At 49.9% G+C, this 17,388-nt stretch overlaps 2 protein-coding genes and 1 long non-coding RNA gene across 3 annotated transcripts in view; 2 read left to right on the forward strand and 1 right to left on the reverse strand.

Moving 5' to 3' along the window:
* Window positions 1-9,277, forward strand: part of LOC310671132 — a 119,462-nt gene extending 110,185 nt beyond the window's left edge. The window contains exon 3 of the long non-coding RNA XR_014507815.1: window positions 9,177-9,277. This is a non-coding gene — a long non-coding RNA (uncharacterized lncRNA). The remainder of the gene's footprint in view (window positions 1-9,176) is intronic.
* On the forward strand, window positions 1,155-6,214 carry LOC310670704 (uncharacterized protein). The gene is made up of 2 exons (XM_083426397.1): window positions 1,155-2,168; window positions 4,459-6,214. Exons 1-2 carry the CDS (start codon window positions 1,523-1,525, stop codon window positions 4,968-4,970), a joined length of 1,158 nt encoding a protein of 385 aa, XP_083282523.1. The 5' UTR covers window positions 1,155-1,522; the 3' UTR covers window positions 4,971-6,214.
* A 5-nt stretch (window positions 9,278-9,282) lies between the features above and the next one.
* LOC310670672 (zinc finger protein 783-like) lies at window positions 9,283-16,167 on the reverse strand. Its single transcript, XM_083426327.1, has 4 exons — window positions 15,641-16,167; window positions 14,292-14,412; window positions 12,616-12,720; window positions 9,283-10,887 (listed from the first exon to the last, which is right to left on the reverse strand). The coding sequence occupies exons 1-4, from the start codon at window positions 15,695-15,697 to the stop codon at window positions 9,938-9,940; spliced, it is 1,233 nt and encodes a 410-aa protein (XP_083282453.1). The 5' UTR covers window positions 15,698-16,167; the 3' UTR covers window positions 9,283-9,937.
* Window positions 16,168-17,388: the final 1,221 nt, after the last annotated feature.

Below are 17,388 nucleotides of genomic sequence, written 5' to 3' on the forward strand. Positions count from 1 at the left end.
CTGATATTTTATTTTTTCGTTAAAGAAACATATGCACTGCTAACAACAACAACAACAACCCTCGAGGCAATTCACGGAAAAGGTAAAAAGATTTAACAATAATTTAAAACATCCAGAAAAATAAAAACAACAACAAACCCAAAACAGATTAAAACACACAGCAACAGTCTAAATTTCAGGGTAGGCGTCTCTATAAAAAAGAATATTAGCAGGTGGTTCTGGGAGGTTTGCTGGTTCCTAAATTTTAATTCCAGGTCTAAACTATTGGAGGAGAAAATTCTAGTCCTTTATCAATCTGGCTGTACTGTGCAGTATATGATATATAATGCAGCTTTAACAAAATGGGCTTGGGCGCCCCCCGGAGGGCAAAAACAAAGCGTTTGAAAATCGTGGGGAACGGAGTAAGAAACCTTTAAGGCAAACATCAGCGACTCTACGAGGCGGAGATCGGGATCTCTTGCAAGCTCTTGCAGTACCAGCCATACGCATCCGGCTTCCCACTGGCATCCCCCACAACTCCTCGTCTCCTCCCCACACATTAATGGTAGCATTCCACAATGCCATGTGCAAGCAGCCCCCCCCCTTCAATCCCTCTGCCCTCCATGACCATTTGCTGCATTCCTTCCAACTGCAAAAGTTTGCAAGCTTCTCTTGAACGCTCTTTCAGGGACTGATCCAGGGCCGGCTGCCGCTGCTGTTTTGCAAGCACCCGTCCCTTTTTTGCAGCTCTGCAAATTGCTAAGGAAACCAGCAGGGGGAGAACAGCGGCGCAACTGCAAGCAGTTCTCCAAGGTCAACATTCGCGCTGTTTGAAATATATGTTTGCGCTGACATGACTTTGCTTGCTCCCGACCACAGAAAGAAAAGCAAGAGATCCAGGGGCTTGGAGAGAGTGGGGGGGCAGGACCCTGTAGCTTTCCTTTAAGAGGCACAATGCGCTCCAGAGAGAAGCCTCCCCAGATTCCGCTAGGCGCTCCGATGGATTCCCACCGCTTGCAGCGCACAAAGCCGGACGAGGCGAGCAAAGGGGTGTGCGGGAAGCCGCCGCCGCCGCCGCCGGGAATCCTTCCTTTTCCTGTCTGCAAAGGCAGGGTGGATCCATTGCTTGCAGCAGCAGCAGCCGCCGCCTCCGCCTCCCCGCTTGGCCTATTGGCTCGCTGGCGCAGCTGCTTCCACCTCTCCCTGGAAGGAGCCACTCGGTGGGTTGGGGGCCGTGACGCCTCGAGGCGGGATTGGCCATGCCAAGTGTCCGAAAGAGATCCTTGCAAGTCCCGGCCAAAGCTCCGCCCACGACGTTACTACTGACTAACAACTGTTCATGTGAACACTCGCTGGTGCAAAAGGTTCCATCTTGGCTTTATTCTGGTGCCTTCCTGTTCCATGCAAGCTGTGGGCTCTTTTCCTCCAGCTGTGGCTTGCTGGGTCTCCTGAGGGAAGTTTGGCACTTCTCAGGTAGTGGGGGCACCTGGAGCTGCCTGGAGTCCAGTGCTGATAATCCTGGGCTGGCTAGGCCGAAGCAGGCATGCCACACACCCCGCGCCAGCGCTTGCAGCCCCGCGCCCCGGTTTGGTCAGAGATGGAGACGCGGAACTTCCTCGCTCTCTGGGGTGAGCTGCTGATTCTCAGGTGGATCGAAAACCGACCCCCCAACAGCGACATCTACGAGGACCTCTCAGCCCAGATGATTGCCAGGGGTCACGAGCGCAACGCCTCTCAGTGTCGGAACAGGGCCCGGGACCTGAAGCGCAGCTACCGGAGAGCCAAGGACGCGCAGGTGTGCGCCGGCGCCGAGCCGGTTTCCTGCCGCTACTTCCGAGAGCTGGACCGGATGTTTGGCGGAGAAATGGACGGCGTGGCCAACCGGAGCCTGCCCAGCATGGACGGGTCTGCCCGGGTGGTGGTGAAAACGGAAGAGGCGGAAGACATGGAGGCGCAGGTCTCCGAAGAGGAGGGCAACCAGATGACGCCGCCAAACACGCTCTCGAGCATGGACGCCGACACGGACACCGAAACGGAACCGAACCTCGGGGTCTCGCGAGAGCTGGTGGCCGGCGACCCGGATGTGATTGAAACCAAAATAGGGGAGGAGTGCCCCAGTGACAAATCTCTGCCTTTATACAGGCAACCGGTGGCTGGCCCCAGCGAAGATGGGCACCATTCTGTGGCTGGTGAGCAAATGTTGTGTGGCCTTTCTGTGGGTGCTCTCGGCTGTTTGGCCGGCGAGGTGTCAACCGGCTGTGGGAACTGACAAGAACAATTCTGGGCTCTTGTGGGGTAGGGTGGCATGACCTGAATTTCCCCCTGTTTAAAGACCTGAATTAAATGTGCCTCGCCAGAGAGGAACTGACGTGAAATTTAGTCTCGGAAGCGGAGCCTGCGTAAGGTTGGATGCTATGCAAACCATCCCCGGTTAGCCGGGAGTGCCATATGGTGCTGTGTGTCTAGGTCTGCCAATTTTGGTCAGAATGTGAGAGGGAGGGGGCCTGGGAGGCTCTGAAGGAGCCTGGGAGGAGGTTGATTAGATTTTCAACCCTGCAGCCAATCGGCATTCATTCCGGGCGAGGGCAGCTCCACCCTGGCAAATTGATTGGATGGTGGGATAAGCTGGCAGGCAGGCAGGAAAAAGGAAGCAAGGGGTCTAGGAAGGACAGAAAATGGAGGCGGGAGGGAAAGGGTCTGTGGGGCTGATTTGGCTGGCTGAGAGGGTGGGGAAAGGCTATCAGAAAGGGAGAGGCTCAGTGGGCTTGATTCCACAGGTGATATGCTACCAATGGCAGTGATTATTGGCAGCAGATGTGTTATGATGCTTGGTTGCACTATAGGTAAAGGTACCCCTGCCTGTATGGGCCAGTCTTGACAGACTCCAGGGTTGTGCGCCCATCTCACTCAAAGAGGCCGGGGGCCAGCGCTGTCCGGAGACACTTCCGGGTCACGTGGCCAGCGTGACATCGCTGCTCTGGCAAGCCAGAGCCGCACACGGAAACGCCGTTTACCTTCCCGCTAGTAAGCGGTCCCTATTTATCTACTTGCACCCGGGGGTGCTTTCGAACTGCTAGGTTGGCAGGTGCTGGGACCGAACAACGGGAGCGCACCCCGCCGCGGGGATGCGAACCGCCGAGCTTTCGATCAGCAAGCCCTAGGCACTGAGGCTTTAACCCACAGCGCCACCCGCGTCCCTAGTTGCACTATAAACCCTTCCAAACAAAATTGCCCTTGTGCCTTAGATATGATTTTATTGAGAGCATTTGCAACCTTCCCTTCACCTCAGTGGATCCCAGGACAGGGTACGAGATGCAGATTCCATAAGATCACATTCGAAACAGCTGTAAATTGGAAGCGCAAACCATATAACAGGCTCCCTAGCATAGCCCTGAATCTCCGAAAATGCCTGGGCAAACAGGTCTCTTCAGTAGGCGCTGTGATGGCAAGTGTTTCAGCACTAGGTGTGCCACTCCAAAGAATGCCTTTTCTCGTGTTGCCACATAATGCACACCCACCAGTGGCACATGGTAGCATACAACTAGGGTTATTCGTTTTATTATTTTCGTATTTTTATATCTTTATATCCCATATAAAAGCGCATATGTGGTTCATACTGCTCTGTGGGACATTGTCAGTCTGGGCCCTGGCATCCAGGAACAAGGGAATGGAATGGGGCCTCCTCCTGCCAATGTTAAAGATCAGCACAAGAGACTTGCTCTTTATTGAATGTTTATCCCATTCTTCCTCAAGCATGGAGAGCCAGTGTGGTGTAGTGGTTGAGAGCGGTAGTCTTGTAATCTGGGGAACCGGGTTCGCGTCTCCGCTCCTCCACATGCAGCTGCTGGGTGACCTTGGGTCAGTCACACTTCTCTGAAGTCTCTCAGCCCCACTCACCTCACAGAGTGTCTGTTGTGGGGGAGGAAGGGAAAGGAGAATGTTAGCCGCTTTGAGACTCCTTTGGGTAGTGATAAAGTGGGATATCAAATCCAAACTCTTCTTCCTCCAAGGAGTTCAGTACATGGCTCTCTCCTACACACCATGTCATCCTTAGAAGAGATGGATGCAGCTTAGGATGAGAGGCAGTGACTTGCCCAAGGCCACCCAGCGAGCTTTGTGACTGAGGGGAACTTGAACCTGGGTCTCTTTGGCTCTAGTGAGGCCCTCAATAACACAGGGGTGGGGGATGTGTTTTGGCCCAACGGGCCAGTTTTTCTTCCCAACCTGCAGGCCAAACCACCTGCCAGTCATCTTATAACCCCTGCACCCACCCCCAGTGCTAGCATGCTCTACCTTTGCAAAGCTTCAGGCTTCTGTAAATCCCTGCTCCCCTGATTAACCCAAAGGGAAAGAGGGAATCTGGAGTCTCGGCCACCTGCTATTCTCTGTCCTTTGCAGCTGTGCCAGCCGGGGCTGAGCGATTGGTTAAAAAAAACAGAGCTCATTGGAGATCACAATTTGCTTCCCCTCTCCCTTCAGGCAGAGGCAGGCGAGACAACTCCCTGGGGCGCCCCCTGACGACAGCAGAGAGGATGGCGTCAATGCGGGAGAGGAAGAGGCGGTCCCACGAAGAAATGATGCACGAGATCATGACCGACTACCGGCGGACCTGGGAGACGATGGAGGCGCTTCACGAGAGGGGCGAGATCAGCGCCGGGGAGTTCCGTGAGGCGATGCTGAGGGAGATGCTTCTGGACAGGGAAGCCCGGACACGCGAGGCCCAGCTAGACCGCGAGGCCAGGGCAAGGGAGGCCCAGCTGGATAGAGAGGCGAGGGCCAGGGACAGCCATCTGGAGAGGGAGATTAGGATTAAGGAGCTCAACATGATTGAGGCGGAGCTTCGGCGCACAAGGGATATCCTCCACCCCATGGTTGACGCCGTGGTGTCCGTCGCGGAGGTCCTGCGTTCGACAAGCAGTATACAACGGCAGCCTCGCCAGGCACAGCAGAGTGGAGGGGGTACCTTCTTGGAATTGGAGGGTAGCAAATAATTATCCCCCCCCCCTTTTGTGAGGGGTGGGCATTAGTATATATAGTTACTGTGCTGGGCAGAAAGGAGGGGGTAGTAAGGAGGGGGAAACTGTTGGAACCCTGGAAGCCAAGACCCACTTTTGAGGCAAGTACTCTCCGGTGGGAGAGCCTCAGCAGAGATTTAACATGTCAAAACACGCAGCAAAGAAAAGCCCTTTCAAATGAATTCCAAAATGTCCCATCTTAATAGTCCTCTCCAAAGTATCTCACTTCCCTAGCACAAAGATCCACCATACATTTAGTAAGTTATAAACTTGTTTACTTACAAAATTCTTCAGAGGCCAGATTCATGTGCTTTTCCATACAGCGATTTAAAAAAGTTGCAAAGGCAGTGTTGCTTGGTTACAAAATGGCAAATAGTTCCTAAGCAATTGCTATTAAAAAAACACTAGTTTCAGACTCCGTTCTTGTCTGAAACAAAAGAGGCTGGTTAAAACCATACACAGCAGAGCTGGAGCACCCAGCTCAGGCCTCCTCACACACGGGTGAGAGAATGGCTCCGTCAGGAAGGTCTAAACACTAAAAACAAGTCGGTTTATTCTAATAATTTATTATTTATACCCCGCCCATCTGTCTGGGTTTCCCCAGCCACTCTGGGCTGCTCCCAACAGAATATTTAAAACACGGTAAAACATCAAACATAAAAAACTTCCCTAAATAGGGCTGCCTTCAGATGTCTTCTACAAGACAGATAGTGAGTGTATTTCCTTGACATCTGCTGGGAGGGCGTTCCACAGGGCAGGCGCCACTACCAAGAAGGCCCTCTGCCTGGTTCCCTGGAACCTCGCTACTTGCAATGAGGGAACCGCCAGAAGGCCCTCGGAGCTGGACCTCAGTGTCCCGGCTGAGCGATGGGGCTGGAGATGCTCTTTTAAAGATCAGCACCAACACTTTGAATTGCTCTCTGAAATGTACTTTGGGATGTTTCCTCTAGCTTGGTAGCAACAAGCTCAGCCAGATTTTGCCTCCCTTCCACTACTCACATCTGTCCACAAGTTAGAGAAATCGGTGTGGGTTTTGTTTTTGTTTTTTTTAAAAAATCCTAGAAAAAGTGTTAACTTGATGCTCCAAATCTTCACTTTTCCTACAGCCAAGTTAAAGGCCAGGGGCCTTGTGGTATCTATGGGGATCTCTCTTGGTTCTGTACAAAGAGCAAGTCACTGGAATGCAAAATACATTCAGGTATCCCCAAACTGGACGTTTATGTGTCTGTGTCATTTGTCGCTTGTTCCTTTACCAAGTAATGGGGATGGACCAAGAGGGAAGAACTCTTGCCTTCCAGCCTTGATTGTATGCTTCCCAGAGGCAAAAGACACTGTTGCAGTATTCCTTTTATAGGGGCAGGGTCTATCTCTCTTCCCCACCCCCATCCACCCCACATGTGAACTGTGGCTCTCCTCAGACTACAGTGGTGCCTCGTAAGACGAAAAGAATCCGTTCCGCGAGTCTCTTCGTCTTGCGGTTTTTTCGTCTTGCGAAGCAAGCCCATTAGCGGATTAGCGCTATTAGCGCTATTGGCAGTTTAAGGGCTATTAACGGCTATTAAAGGCTTAAGGGATTAGCGGATTAGCTGCTAAAAGGCTATTAACAGCTTAGCGCTTTAGAAAAAGGGGTTGGGGAGCGGAAAAAACCCTCAAAAATCGCAAGACATTTTCGTCTTGTGGAGCAAGCCCATAGGGAAATTCGTCTTGCGAAGCACCTCTGAAAACGGAAAACCCTTTCGTCTTGCGGGTTTTCCGTCTTGCGAGGCATTCGTCTTGCGGGGCACCACTGTAATGATGTTTGAATGTGTGGGTTGGTGTGATACTGTACAGCTGTGAGAAATGAGGTGGTCCGAAAGCAGAGTTGTGCCATTGCACCCTGAAGCTGCCAGAGCAGGGGTAGCTTTTCTGTGGCTGCCCAGATGTTGTAGGACTCCCAAATCTCATCAGCCCCAGCAAGCATAACCAGCGGTCAGAGACAATGAGGTGTAGTTCGGCAACATCTGGAGAGTTACAGGTGATGTCCTTAAAAGCGCATTTACAGTAGTACCTTGGTTCCCAAACCTAATCCGTTCCGGAAGTCTGTTGCAAAACCAAAGCGTTCCAAAACCAAGGCGCGCTTTCCCATAGAGAGTAATGCAAAACGGATGAATCCGTTCCAGACTTTTAAAAACAACCCCTAGAACAGCAAATTAACATGAATTTTACTATCTAACGAGACCGCTGATCCATAAAATGAAAGCAATAAACAATGTACTGCAGTCACACAATCAATCAGTAGGGTTCCACACAGTCACAAAAACAAAACAAAAAAGAGCCGTGAAAAGAAAAACGCAAAATAAATAGCAAAAACAGACAGACCTCAGCGTAACACTCGAAACAGAAGTGTGGCACTCAAAGCGGAAGCGTGGCACCCAAAACGGAGTATGTTCGGCTTCTGAAAAAAGTTCGCAAACCGGAACACTTACTTCCTGGTTTGCAGTGTTTGGGTTCTAGGTTGTTTGAGTACCAAGGCATTTGAGAACCAAGGTACCACTGTATTCCCTTTGCACTCCTGCCACAATAAAGTCCCAATTACTGCACTGGGAGCGGGGCACATATTATTAACTTGAAATTGAAGCCCATGAAGGATTTGGAAGTAATGGGTGGATGGTGCCGTAAGATTTCTATCCATCCCTTAATGCTATGGAGATGGACTTGGCAGTGCACGGTATTCATGCCTCGAGAAATCTGAAGATGCCACAGGAGGGATGATGAGCAGCACTTACAGGTGAGCTTGGGAGGCAGTCAGCATAGATTTTTGCTCCTCTCTGCGACAAGCTGAAACAGAATCAGTGGTGCATAATAACCAATTACAGTGGTGCCTCGCAAGACGAAAAGAATCCGTTCCGCGAGTCTCTTCGTCTAGCGGTTTTTTCGTCTTGCGAAGCAACCCTATTAGCGGATTAGCGCTATTAGCGGTTTAGCGGCTATTAAAGGCTTAAGGGATTAGCGGATTAGCTGCTAAAAGGCTATTAGCAGCTTAGTGCCTTAGAAAAAGGGGATGGGGAGCGGAAAAAAAAAACCCCAGGAATCGCAAGACATTTTCGTCTTGCGAAGCAAGCCCATAGAGGAATTCGTCCTGCGAAGCACCTCCAAAACGGAAAACCCTTTCGTCTAGCGGGTTTTCCGTCTTGCGAGGCATTCGTCTTGCGGGGCACCACTGATATCAATTATATATTCTTGCAGGGATAGCTCAGCCTGTGGAGCATGAGACTCAAGTTCGGCAAAAGAGCCTTGTGGTCCCTTTCCAACTCTAGAATTCTATGATTCTGGGTATGTTTGCTTGATTTATAAAGGCAAAGGAATGCCACTTTTCTTGGCCCAGGATTGTTGATTCTTACTGTTTTTATTTTAGGCAAAGCTGTGTGCATTCGGTCTCCCAAGTGGGGTGGATAAAAGCATGGGGTGCAGAGGGAGGAAGTGCTTAAAAGCAAGTGGCAGGCAGTCCACTTTCATGGTCTGTTTCAGGGCGTTATTTCCAAGGTTGTAGGAAATGTTTCACATCTGTGGGGTCAGTCGCACATGCAGCATTTGGCACAAGAAGTCGGCAGTGCAAGAATTTCAGCTTTAAAACCATCTTTAAAAAACAACCACCCAGGTGTCTGGCTCTAATGGTGGTTGCCTAGTTTATGAGGGCTTGCTAGAATTCTCCTTCATTAAGGGGGCATGGTTTTAATGCTTTGGAGGGTGCCTTGGCCTTGATGATTTCCCCCTGCTCCTCCTCTGTGGTTTTCCAGTTCCACTTAACTCTTCCCCTCCATTTATATATGCCTTCTGATTCACCCCCAATTCATTCCCTACCCATTTTAAATAAATAAATAAATAAATAAATAATCAATCAATCAATAAAATCTACTTAAACTGTGTGAACTGGATTCGGATGGTAGAATGTGAATTTCTTACGGTGTGCGCATTTTGATTATATATCCTTTCGCGCATGTGCACGCAGAATACTCACCGCCCACAAATTTGCTCTAGAAAGGCAAACTCCAATGATTGGCCCTCTGCTGCAACATGTGCCAAGCAGTATTAACTTTACAGCTGTTGAAGAGCTACATGTTTTGAATGGCATTCTTGTACAGTGGGCTTAGCCCAGGGGTTGGCAAGGTTTACCGGCCATGGGCAGGCACCATGACTGAGAAGGCCCTCTGCCTGTATAGCTTTGCCTGGTTCAAGGGACACCAGTATCACAGAATCTTTGTGACCTTCCAAGAAATGTCTGCCATTTCCAAGTCAAGAGCAGGCAGTCTTAACTGCACCTCTTTTTATTTGCAGCTGGGATTGGGTGGAGGCAGGGCAGGGTTCTTCATATCTGTTACAAGAATCGCAGTCTCCTTTCCAACCCTGTGTACATTCCCAAAGCTTAATTTGTAACATACCAAAACAATGCAAAACAAAACAAGGAGTTTGATATACAGTGGTACCTCGGGTTAAGTACATAATTCATTCCGGAGGTCCGTACTTAACCTGAAACTGTTCATAACCTGAAGCACCACTTTAGCTAATGGGGCCTCCCGCTGCTGCCACGCCACTGGAGCATGATTTCTGTTCTTATCCTGAAGCAAAATTCTTAACCTGAAGTACTATTTCTGGGTTAGCGGAGTCTGTAACCTGAAGCGTATGTAACCTGAAGCGTATGTAACCCAAGGTACCACTGTAGGGGCAAATTCTCTACAAAAATTCTCAGTAACAAACATGTGCAGAAAGAACAAGGTGTGCAAATTAAGTGCACTTCGGAAAAAGACTGTCCATTTTTTGGTTGCAGAATTCATTCTGATTGCAGAATCTTGACGTTGCAGAATTCCTTTGCTGCTTTGCTTGTATGCAGGAAAGTCTCTGCACGCCGCATTCTTGGGAATCCCATCACCAAAGCTGGAGAAGAGCTCCTCTCGACTTCAGGAAATCTAGCACTTCAGGGCAACTCCTCGTATGTGTCCTGCCTCGTGCCTCAGGCGGCTGGATTTGTAGCTGAAGCTCTTCCCGCATTTGCTACACAGATAGGGTCTCTCTCCCGTGTGGATCCTCTGGTGTCTCACGAGGTCTCCCCTCCGGAAAAAACCTTTCTCGCAGTTCATGCAGTCGTAGGGCCGTGGGGCTCCACAGCGCCTGAGAAATACCTGGTTTCCTCTTAAGCCTTCTACGGCTTCGAGCGCTGCCTCTTTGAGGTGCTTCCTCTGGTGCCGAGCCAGGTGGGAGCTGACGTTGAATCTTTTCCCGCAGGCGGGGCACTCGTACGGCTTCTCTCCCGTGTGAATCCGGTGGTGGCGGATCAGAGCCGACTTGAAGCTGAAGCTTCTCCCGCACTCGGGGCAGCCGTAGGGCTTCTCTCCCGTGTGGCTCCTCCGGTGGTGAATGAAGTGCGAGATCTGAGCGAAGCTTTTCCCGCAGTCCAAACACGTGTAGGGTTTCTCCCCCGTGTGGATCCTCTGGTGCTGAGTGCGGTGGCTGCTCTCCACGAAGCTTTTCCCACACTCTAGACATTGGTAGGGCTTCTCACCCGTGTGGAATTTCTGGTGCCTTTTGAAGGCGTTTTGATTGGAGAGTCCTTTCCCGCAATCGGGGCACTTCAAAAGGCTCTGGCTCTCGTCTGCCTTGGGTCTCGGGTGCTTCCGGCTGTTCTGCCCGCAGACGGCGTGTGCGTTCCTCCTTCCACCTTGGTCCTGATGGACTCTGGGTCCTTTCCAAGTCTTAAAACCTTGGCAGCACTTGGTGAATCTCTCCACATTTATTCGCCTCACCGATCTACGAGGCAAGCAGCTCTTCAAAGTCTCTCCCGGCTCAGGATTCTGCAGTGTTGTCATCCTGGAAACTTCCTGATGAGAATTCTGCTTCATGTTGTTACTCAGCCTGAGGACTGCAGGGGAAAATTAAAAGCTTTAGAGAAGATACTGCTCTAACCCAGGGCTGAGGAACCTGTAGCCCTCCAGAAAAAAAGCCACTAGCTTTTTTAAAAGGTAAATTCACAGAGGGTGGCCTGCCAATCACCCATTAGTCATGACAGCTAAAGCAGCGGTTCTCAAAACTTTTTTGAGAACCACTGCTTTTGGAAATGAACATTTGCTCGCACAACACTGATTTTTTTTATTATTGATAAGAGATGCAGTGGCAAACAAAAAGCAAAAGCTCCTAGCAGTGCTTTATTTATAGCATAGAACACAACTCAACAATATGATCACGGGGTGTCCAGAAAGTATAAAACAATGCAGCTACATAAAAACACAAATCATTGCCAAAATATGATTATAAACGAGCCTATAAGGTACAGTGGTACCTCAGGTTAAGTACTTAATTCATTCCAGAGGTCTGTTCTTAACCTGAAACTGTTCTTAACCTGAAGCACCACTTAAGCTAATGAGGCCTCCTGCTGCCACCATGTGATTTCTGTAGCACAATTTCTGTTCTCATCCTGAAGCAAAGTTCTTAACCTGAGGTACTATTTCTGGGTTAGCGGAGTCTGTAACCTGACACGTATGTAACCCGAGGTACCACTGTACAGATGTACCTTAAGTATGTATACAAACTCAATGAGAAGTGTGAGCTTGCAGTATCGCTTGACGCTCTTGGCTCTCATTTTGAAAAGAGATCCATATTCTACAAACAACAACAAAATATTTTGGGACTAGACTAGACTGAAATGTGTAAATGTTTCTTTGACTGTCCTTGACTCTTCCCACCACATTTGCCATCCTCTCCTGCCTTTGAGAACTACTGGCCTAAAGGATGGATTGGAATTACCCTAGTGCATAAAACTACTTAGTTTCTATGATTACGTATGTGGCCCGTCCTCCCATGTTACCCTCACAACAACAACCCTGCGAGGTAGGTGGGTGTGAGAGAACTCAATTGCCTCAAATCTGCCCAGTAGATTTCATCAGTGAATGGGGAGGGGGGGATCTGAACCTGGGTCCCCCCAAGTCCTAGTCCATGTCCTAAGATGTTGCCAGTCAGAGCAAGAGAGGTGGAATGTCTGTTATCCATTACCGGCGAGGCCAGCATCACATACACAAGAGTGAGGCCTGATCACAACACTGGTTAGAACCAGTTAACGGGGAACCCTTGAAGGACTGCGGAAGGCAAAAACCACCACCCCTTAAATCAGGGGTCTGCAACCCGCGGCTCCGGAGCCGCATGTGGCTCTTTTACACCTTTGCCGCGGCTCCGGGGCGGATACTAGCGAGGGGAGGAGGCGCATTGTGCGCCCCGACACTCCCCACTGTGGCGGGCGCTGTACTGGCTGTGACGTCGCATGGGGGCGGTGCGTGCGTTAGTCACGCACCGTCCTGACGTCACCTTCCCGCCCGCCCACCCGCTACATTGTAAGGGGCATGTACGCTGGTCACTGTTCTGAAGGGGAGTGAAGAACACACACACAAAAAGAGGTAACTTGTTAATTTAACGTTTATTTCTATGAGGAGGAGTAATTCTGAGGGGTCAAACAAAGAAATAATTAAAAAAAAGTGACAAAAAAGTTATTTTTATAATGATGAGTTTTGCGGCTCCCAGTTTTTTCCCCCTTCGGAAATGGGTCCAAGTGGCTCTTTTTGTCTTAAAGGTTGCAGACCCCTGCCTTAAATCAACTCACCCAACCAAGGTCTCTTCCATTTGAGGGGCTCCAGGGATTCGTCCATCCACAGCTCCTCTTTGCGCTCTATTTTGCAGATGAGCTCCGGTTTGATGGACAGGTGCCCTGTTGAGGGAGCAGAGGACAGCAACTTTACTCACTACTCGTTTCTTACATTTATGTACCAGCTGAGGGTGGCGTGCCAGGGTCCCCTCCTCCCCATTCCATCCTCACAGTGGCCCTGCAGTGGGGGCATTGGCTGACCTAAGGTCACCCAGGGGGCTTCGTGACTGAGTGGGGAATCTCAGACCAACACTCTAGCCACTGTACCACACTAGGATACCGCACCTCCCTTACAAATACGTCGTCCAAGCACGATGGCAGAAAATTGTTCCTATCCCTTATAACACCCAGCAGGTCACTGTGTTCTGCAGAAGAGTGTCTCTTCCAAGCCGCTTACAGAAACACGTGCCACAAAAACCTCAGAGCAGGGCCTTTGCCGTGGCTGCCCCTGGTCTATGGAACAGCACCCCCCTTGAGATGTTGACAAGGCACCTCCTAGCTGCACTTTCCTGAAACATCTGAAGACTCCCACCCTCTGCTTTTCCAGCTCTAGTGACACAAAGTCTCTAAGGAGGGGGTTGTATAATTTTGAAAACAATTTCTAGCTGGTTTCTATGACTTATTTGTAAGCTGCCTTGAGATGCACGTGGAAAGAGATTCATAAAATAAATAAACAAGAAGTAGTAATACCCGTTACACGTTTGTAAGAACTCAGACTAAGCCAAGCATGCAGGCTAGGCTGATTCAGTGGGGTGGCAACTATTCTGGGGGGCGTGCTGCTGGAGGGAAGAGGGAAGGCACTGCTGCTCACTCACACATCCAGCCAGGAAGCCGATAGCCAGAGATGCATGTTTTCGTTTCCCTTTCGTGGCTGGGTTAAGGGAGCAGCAACAGCAAACCACAAACACACCAGCTGCATTTTCCTGGGATTCCAGAAGGGCTCGCAAGGTGCATGAATTGGGTTGCCCACAGATTGGAGTGCTTACGGCTCTTGGCTATGTTCCTCCTCCACACTTGGAAGCAGCAGTGCTTTTGAATATGGGTTGCAGGGAATTGAGAACCAGTGTGGTGCACGAGTGGTTAGAGTGCTGGACTAGGACCTGGGAGACTGAGGTTTGGGTTCCCACTCGGCCAGGGGGCTCACTGCGTGACCTAGAGGCAGCGGCTGCCTCTCAGCCTAGCCTGCCTCGCAGTGGTGTTGTGGGGATTAAAGGGGGTGGAGACCCACAGGGCCACCTTGAGCTCCTTGGAGAAAAAGAAGGGAAATAAATGCAAATAAATAAAATTGCAAATGGGGTGAGTAGCTGCTGTTGCACTGCTTGCAGGCGTCCCATCGGGGCATCTGGTGACAACAGGATGGTGGCCTCTTTGGCCTTAACTGGCGGCACAAGCTTTTCTGACGCTCTTATGTGGGCACCAAGTTGAGGAAATGCTGGTTCAAACGTTTCAGACTGGCGCCTGTACTACAATTTGCAGATTGCAAAACCTTACGTTTGCCTCCAAGGTCAGTTCAACAAAGAGGTCCTCTCCCCTCTGCAAACCTTGGCACCAGCATTATTTCTCTGCTGCTTCCAGACTCTCTGGAACACCACAGGACACACACACACACACACCCAAGCAAGGGAGATCCTTATCCAGAGAGGTGACCGCTTCATAGTTGTCCACCATCACAGCCCGGTAGAGGTCCTTCTGCCATTTGGCTAGCTCCGCCCACTCGGCCAGGGAGAAATATACAGCCACATCCTCAAACATCACCTGCGGCAAAGAGAAAGCAACTCTCAAACGGAGTTCCGGATGGCTCCGCCGGCTCTCTGCCAGAGGCTGTGACGGGGACAGTCCCTAGGGGCCTCATCCCTTCCAACTCTACAATTCTATGACTGTTGCACCAAGAACCTGCTTGAGAGTTTCCCAAAAGGCCACTGTGAGAACCAGATGCTGGGCAAGATGGGCCCTTGGCTTGAATGCCACCAGAATGTTAGAACACAACCCCCTGTTGAATTTACATTCAACAGTGTAAACAAGTTATGATGGATGTCATAATGGAATACTAAATGGTATAGTTTCTGTAAAACAAGCAGGGATTTATGATTTGTAAAATGAACCATGGAAAGAGAAGAAGGGAAGTCATTGATATCTTAAAAAGGTAAAGGTACCCCTGCCCGTATGGGCCAGTCTTGCCAGACTCTAGGGTTGTGAGCTCATCTCACTCTATAGACCAGGAGCCAGCGCTGTCTGCAGACACTTCCGGGTCACATGGCCAGCGTGACAAGCTGCATCTGGGGAGCCAGCGCAGCACACGGAAACACCGTTTACCTTCCCGCTGGTAAGCGGTCCCTATTTATCTACTTGCACCCAGAGGTGCTTTTGAACTGCTAGGTTGGCAGGCGCTGGGACCGAACGACGGGAGGGCACCCCGCTGCGGGGATTCGAACCGCCGACCATGCGATCGGCAAGTCCTAGGCGCTGAGGTTTTACCCACAGCGCCACCCGCGTCCCTATCTTAAGGATGTAAATATGAGTACTTTAAATTGTAAAATTTAACATATGTACACAAAAAAAGGGAGAACACAGCTCCTCTTCCGACAATGCTCCGAAAGATCTAATCCATGCCCGACCGCCCACTCACTCCTGTGCCATTAACAGCTGCTTGGCAGGCAGGCATTCAGCAGGTGCAGCTGCTTTCCTGCATGGAAATGGAGCAGAAGGCCACCAAGTTTCCATAAGCGTTGTGCAGCTGTGGAAAGCCGCAGAAGCCGTTTTTTAAGGGAAAGTGGGTCAACGTCCACTTCGAAAAAATAAGCTGGAGGAACGAGTGGGAAAGAGAGGGAAGAAAGGAGGAAGAAGAGGTGGTGGGAAAGCTTCGCCTGTTGGTTTTCTGCCTGCCGCCTGTTTGCATGGTTCATATATCCGCATCCGCACATGCTCTGCTGAACAACCACGTGGGAGACGGACTTTCCTGAACTCTTTGGGGGAGTTCGCTCACTTTCAAGCCGGCTGCAGTTGCTGCCACTCCTCCGGGAGTTAAGGACGCCATCTCCATGCTTCTGGGTCGAGCGGGAGCCGCTTGCTCCTCTGAGCATGCGCAGGACGAACAAGAACCAAGGCAACGTCATCCCAGGCTGGGGAGGCACCCGGGGAAACTCCGCATCATGCCCCCGCGCTTGACCCCGGAAGCTCAGTGCTGGCGAAGACGACGAAAGGAGAAAGCGGGGCAGCCACTTCCGCCGCTCCTTTTCCCCGGCTCCTGAGCTCCCTCTGGTGGCGCCACCAGGAAAGCTCCGAGACATTTTCCTTTCTAAGTAACAAGAAGGCTCAGGAATTCTAGGTGCCGAAATCCCAAAGGGAGCAGATAAGACTATTTATACATGCGATCACTGCTGGGCAGATAATATCTGTCAACTTTCAGGTGGAAAATAAGGGATCAGCAGCCTCGAAAATAAGGGATCAGCAGCCTCACCTGTCTTGGAGACAGTCTACGGGATATCTAACAATCCGGGATAGCGGCGGGAAGCAGTGGGAAACGGCGCTGGAATAAGGGAATTTCCCGCAAAAAAGGGAAGGTTGACAGCTATGGCGCAGATGTTATTGGCCCAGAGATGGAATGAAGTCCCTACCAGAGAAGAATGGAAGATCAAGTCGATGAATTATGCCGAAATGGCCAAAAGAATCAGAGATCAGGAAGACCAAAATTTTAATAAGGAATGGGGAGAATTTATAACTTATCTTAAAAACCATTGTTAACAGTTGAAGTCTTTAGTAGGATTGGAATATCACTCCCAGTTTAATGGTGAATTTTTGATGGAGAGCTAAAAGAGTTTGGATTATCATAAAAGGTGCAGGAGGTAATGATGAACAATAGGACCCACAAAGGGGAGGAGGGAAGTCAGAGAGATTCATTGGAATCTTGTTTTTATGTTGCAAGTTGGACATGTGACTGTAAAATTTTAATTGGAAAAACCAAATAAAATTCAAACAAACAAACAAACAAACAAACAAGGCGGCTCTGGCAGATAGGGTTACCATATTTTGAAGAGCTAAAAAGAGGACACATTTACTGGCATCCACTTTTAGCTATGGGATCACTATGAGACACTTTTTAAATACCCCTGCTATATGTAGGCTGTAGAAACTGCAATACAGTGGTGCCCCGCAAGACGAATGCCTCGCAAGACGGAAAACCCGCTAGACAAAAGGGTTTTCCGTTTTGGAGGTGCTTCGCAAAACGAATTTGCTATCAGCTTGCTTCGCAAGACGAAAATGTCTTGCGAGTTTCTGCAATTTTTTTTCGCTCCCCACCCCCTTTTTCTAAGGCACTAAGCTGCTAATAGCCTTTTAGCAGCTAATCCGCTAATCCCTTAAGCCTTTAATAGCCACTAATAGCCGCTAATAGCCGCTAAACCGCTAATCCGCTAATGGGGTTGCTTCGCAAGACGAAAAAACCGCTAGACGAAGAGACTCGCGGAACGGATTATTTTCGTCTTGCGAGGCACCACTGTATATCGCTAGTGGCAACGCTCTTAACTTTCAACGACAAAATAACAACGCTGTGTATGTAGTCCTGTATCAACAAGGCTCTTTTTATGATCTGCTCTGCTGGAAAAGTCTAACGTATGAGGCAACGGGAAGCAATCTCCAAAATTCTGCTTGTGCTGTTGGATCTTTGATGGTTCCTTCATCACATCCATGTGATGCTGCCTTCATGAAGTTTTGCCTGGAGGCAGAAGTGGTGGG

Source organism: Podarcis tiliguerta (assembly GCF_965153285.1).
Source record: "Podarcis tiliguerta genome assembly, chromosome: 2".
NCBI lineage: Eukaryota > Metazoa > Chordata > Lepidosauria > Squamata > Lacertidae > Podarcis > Podarcis tiliguerta.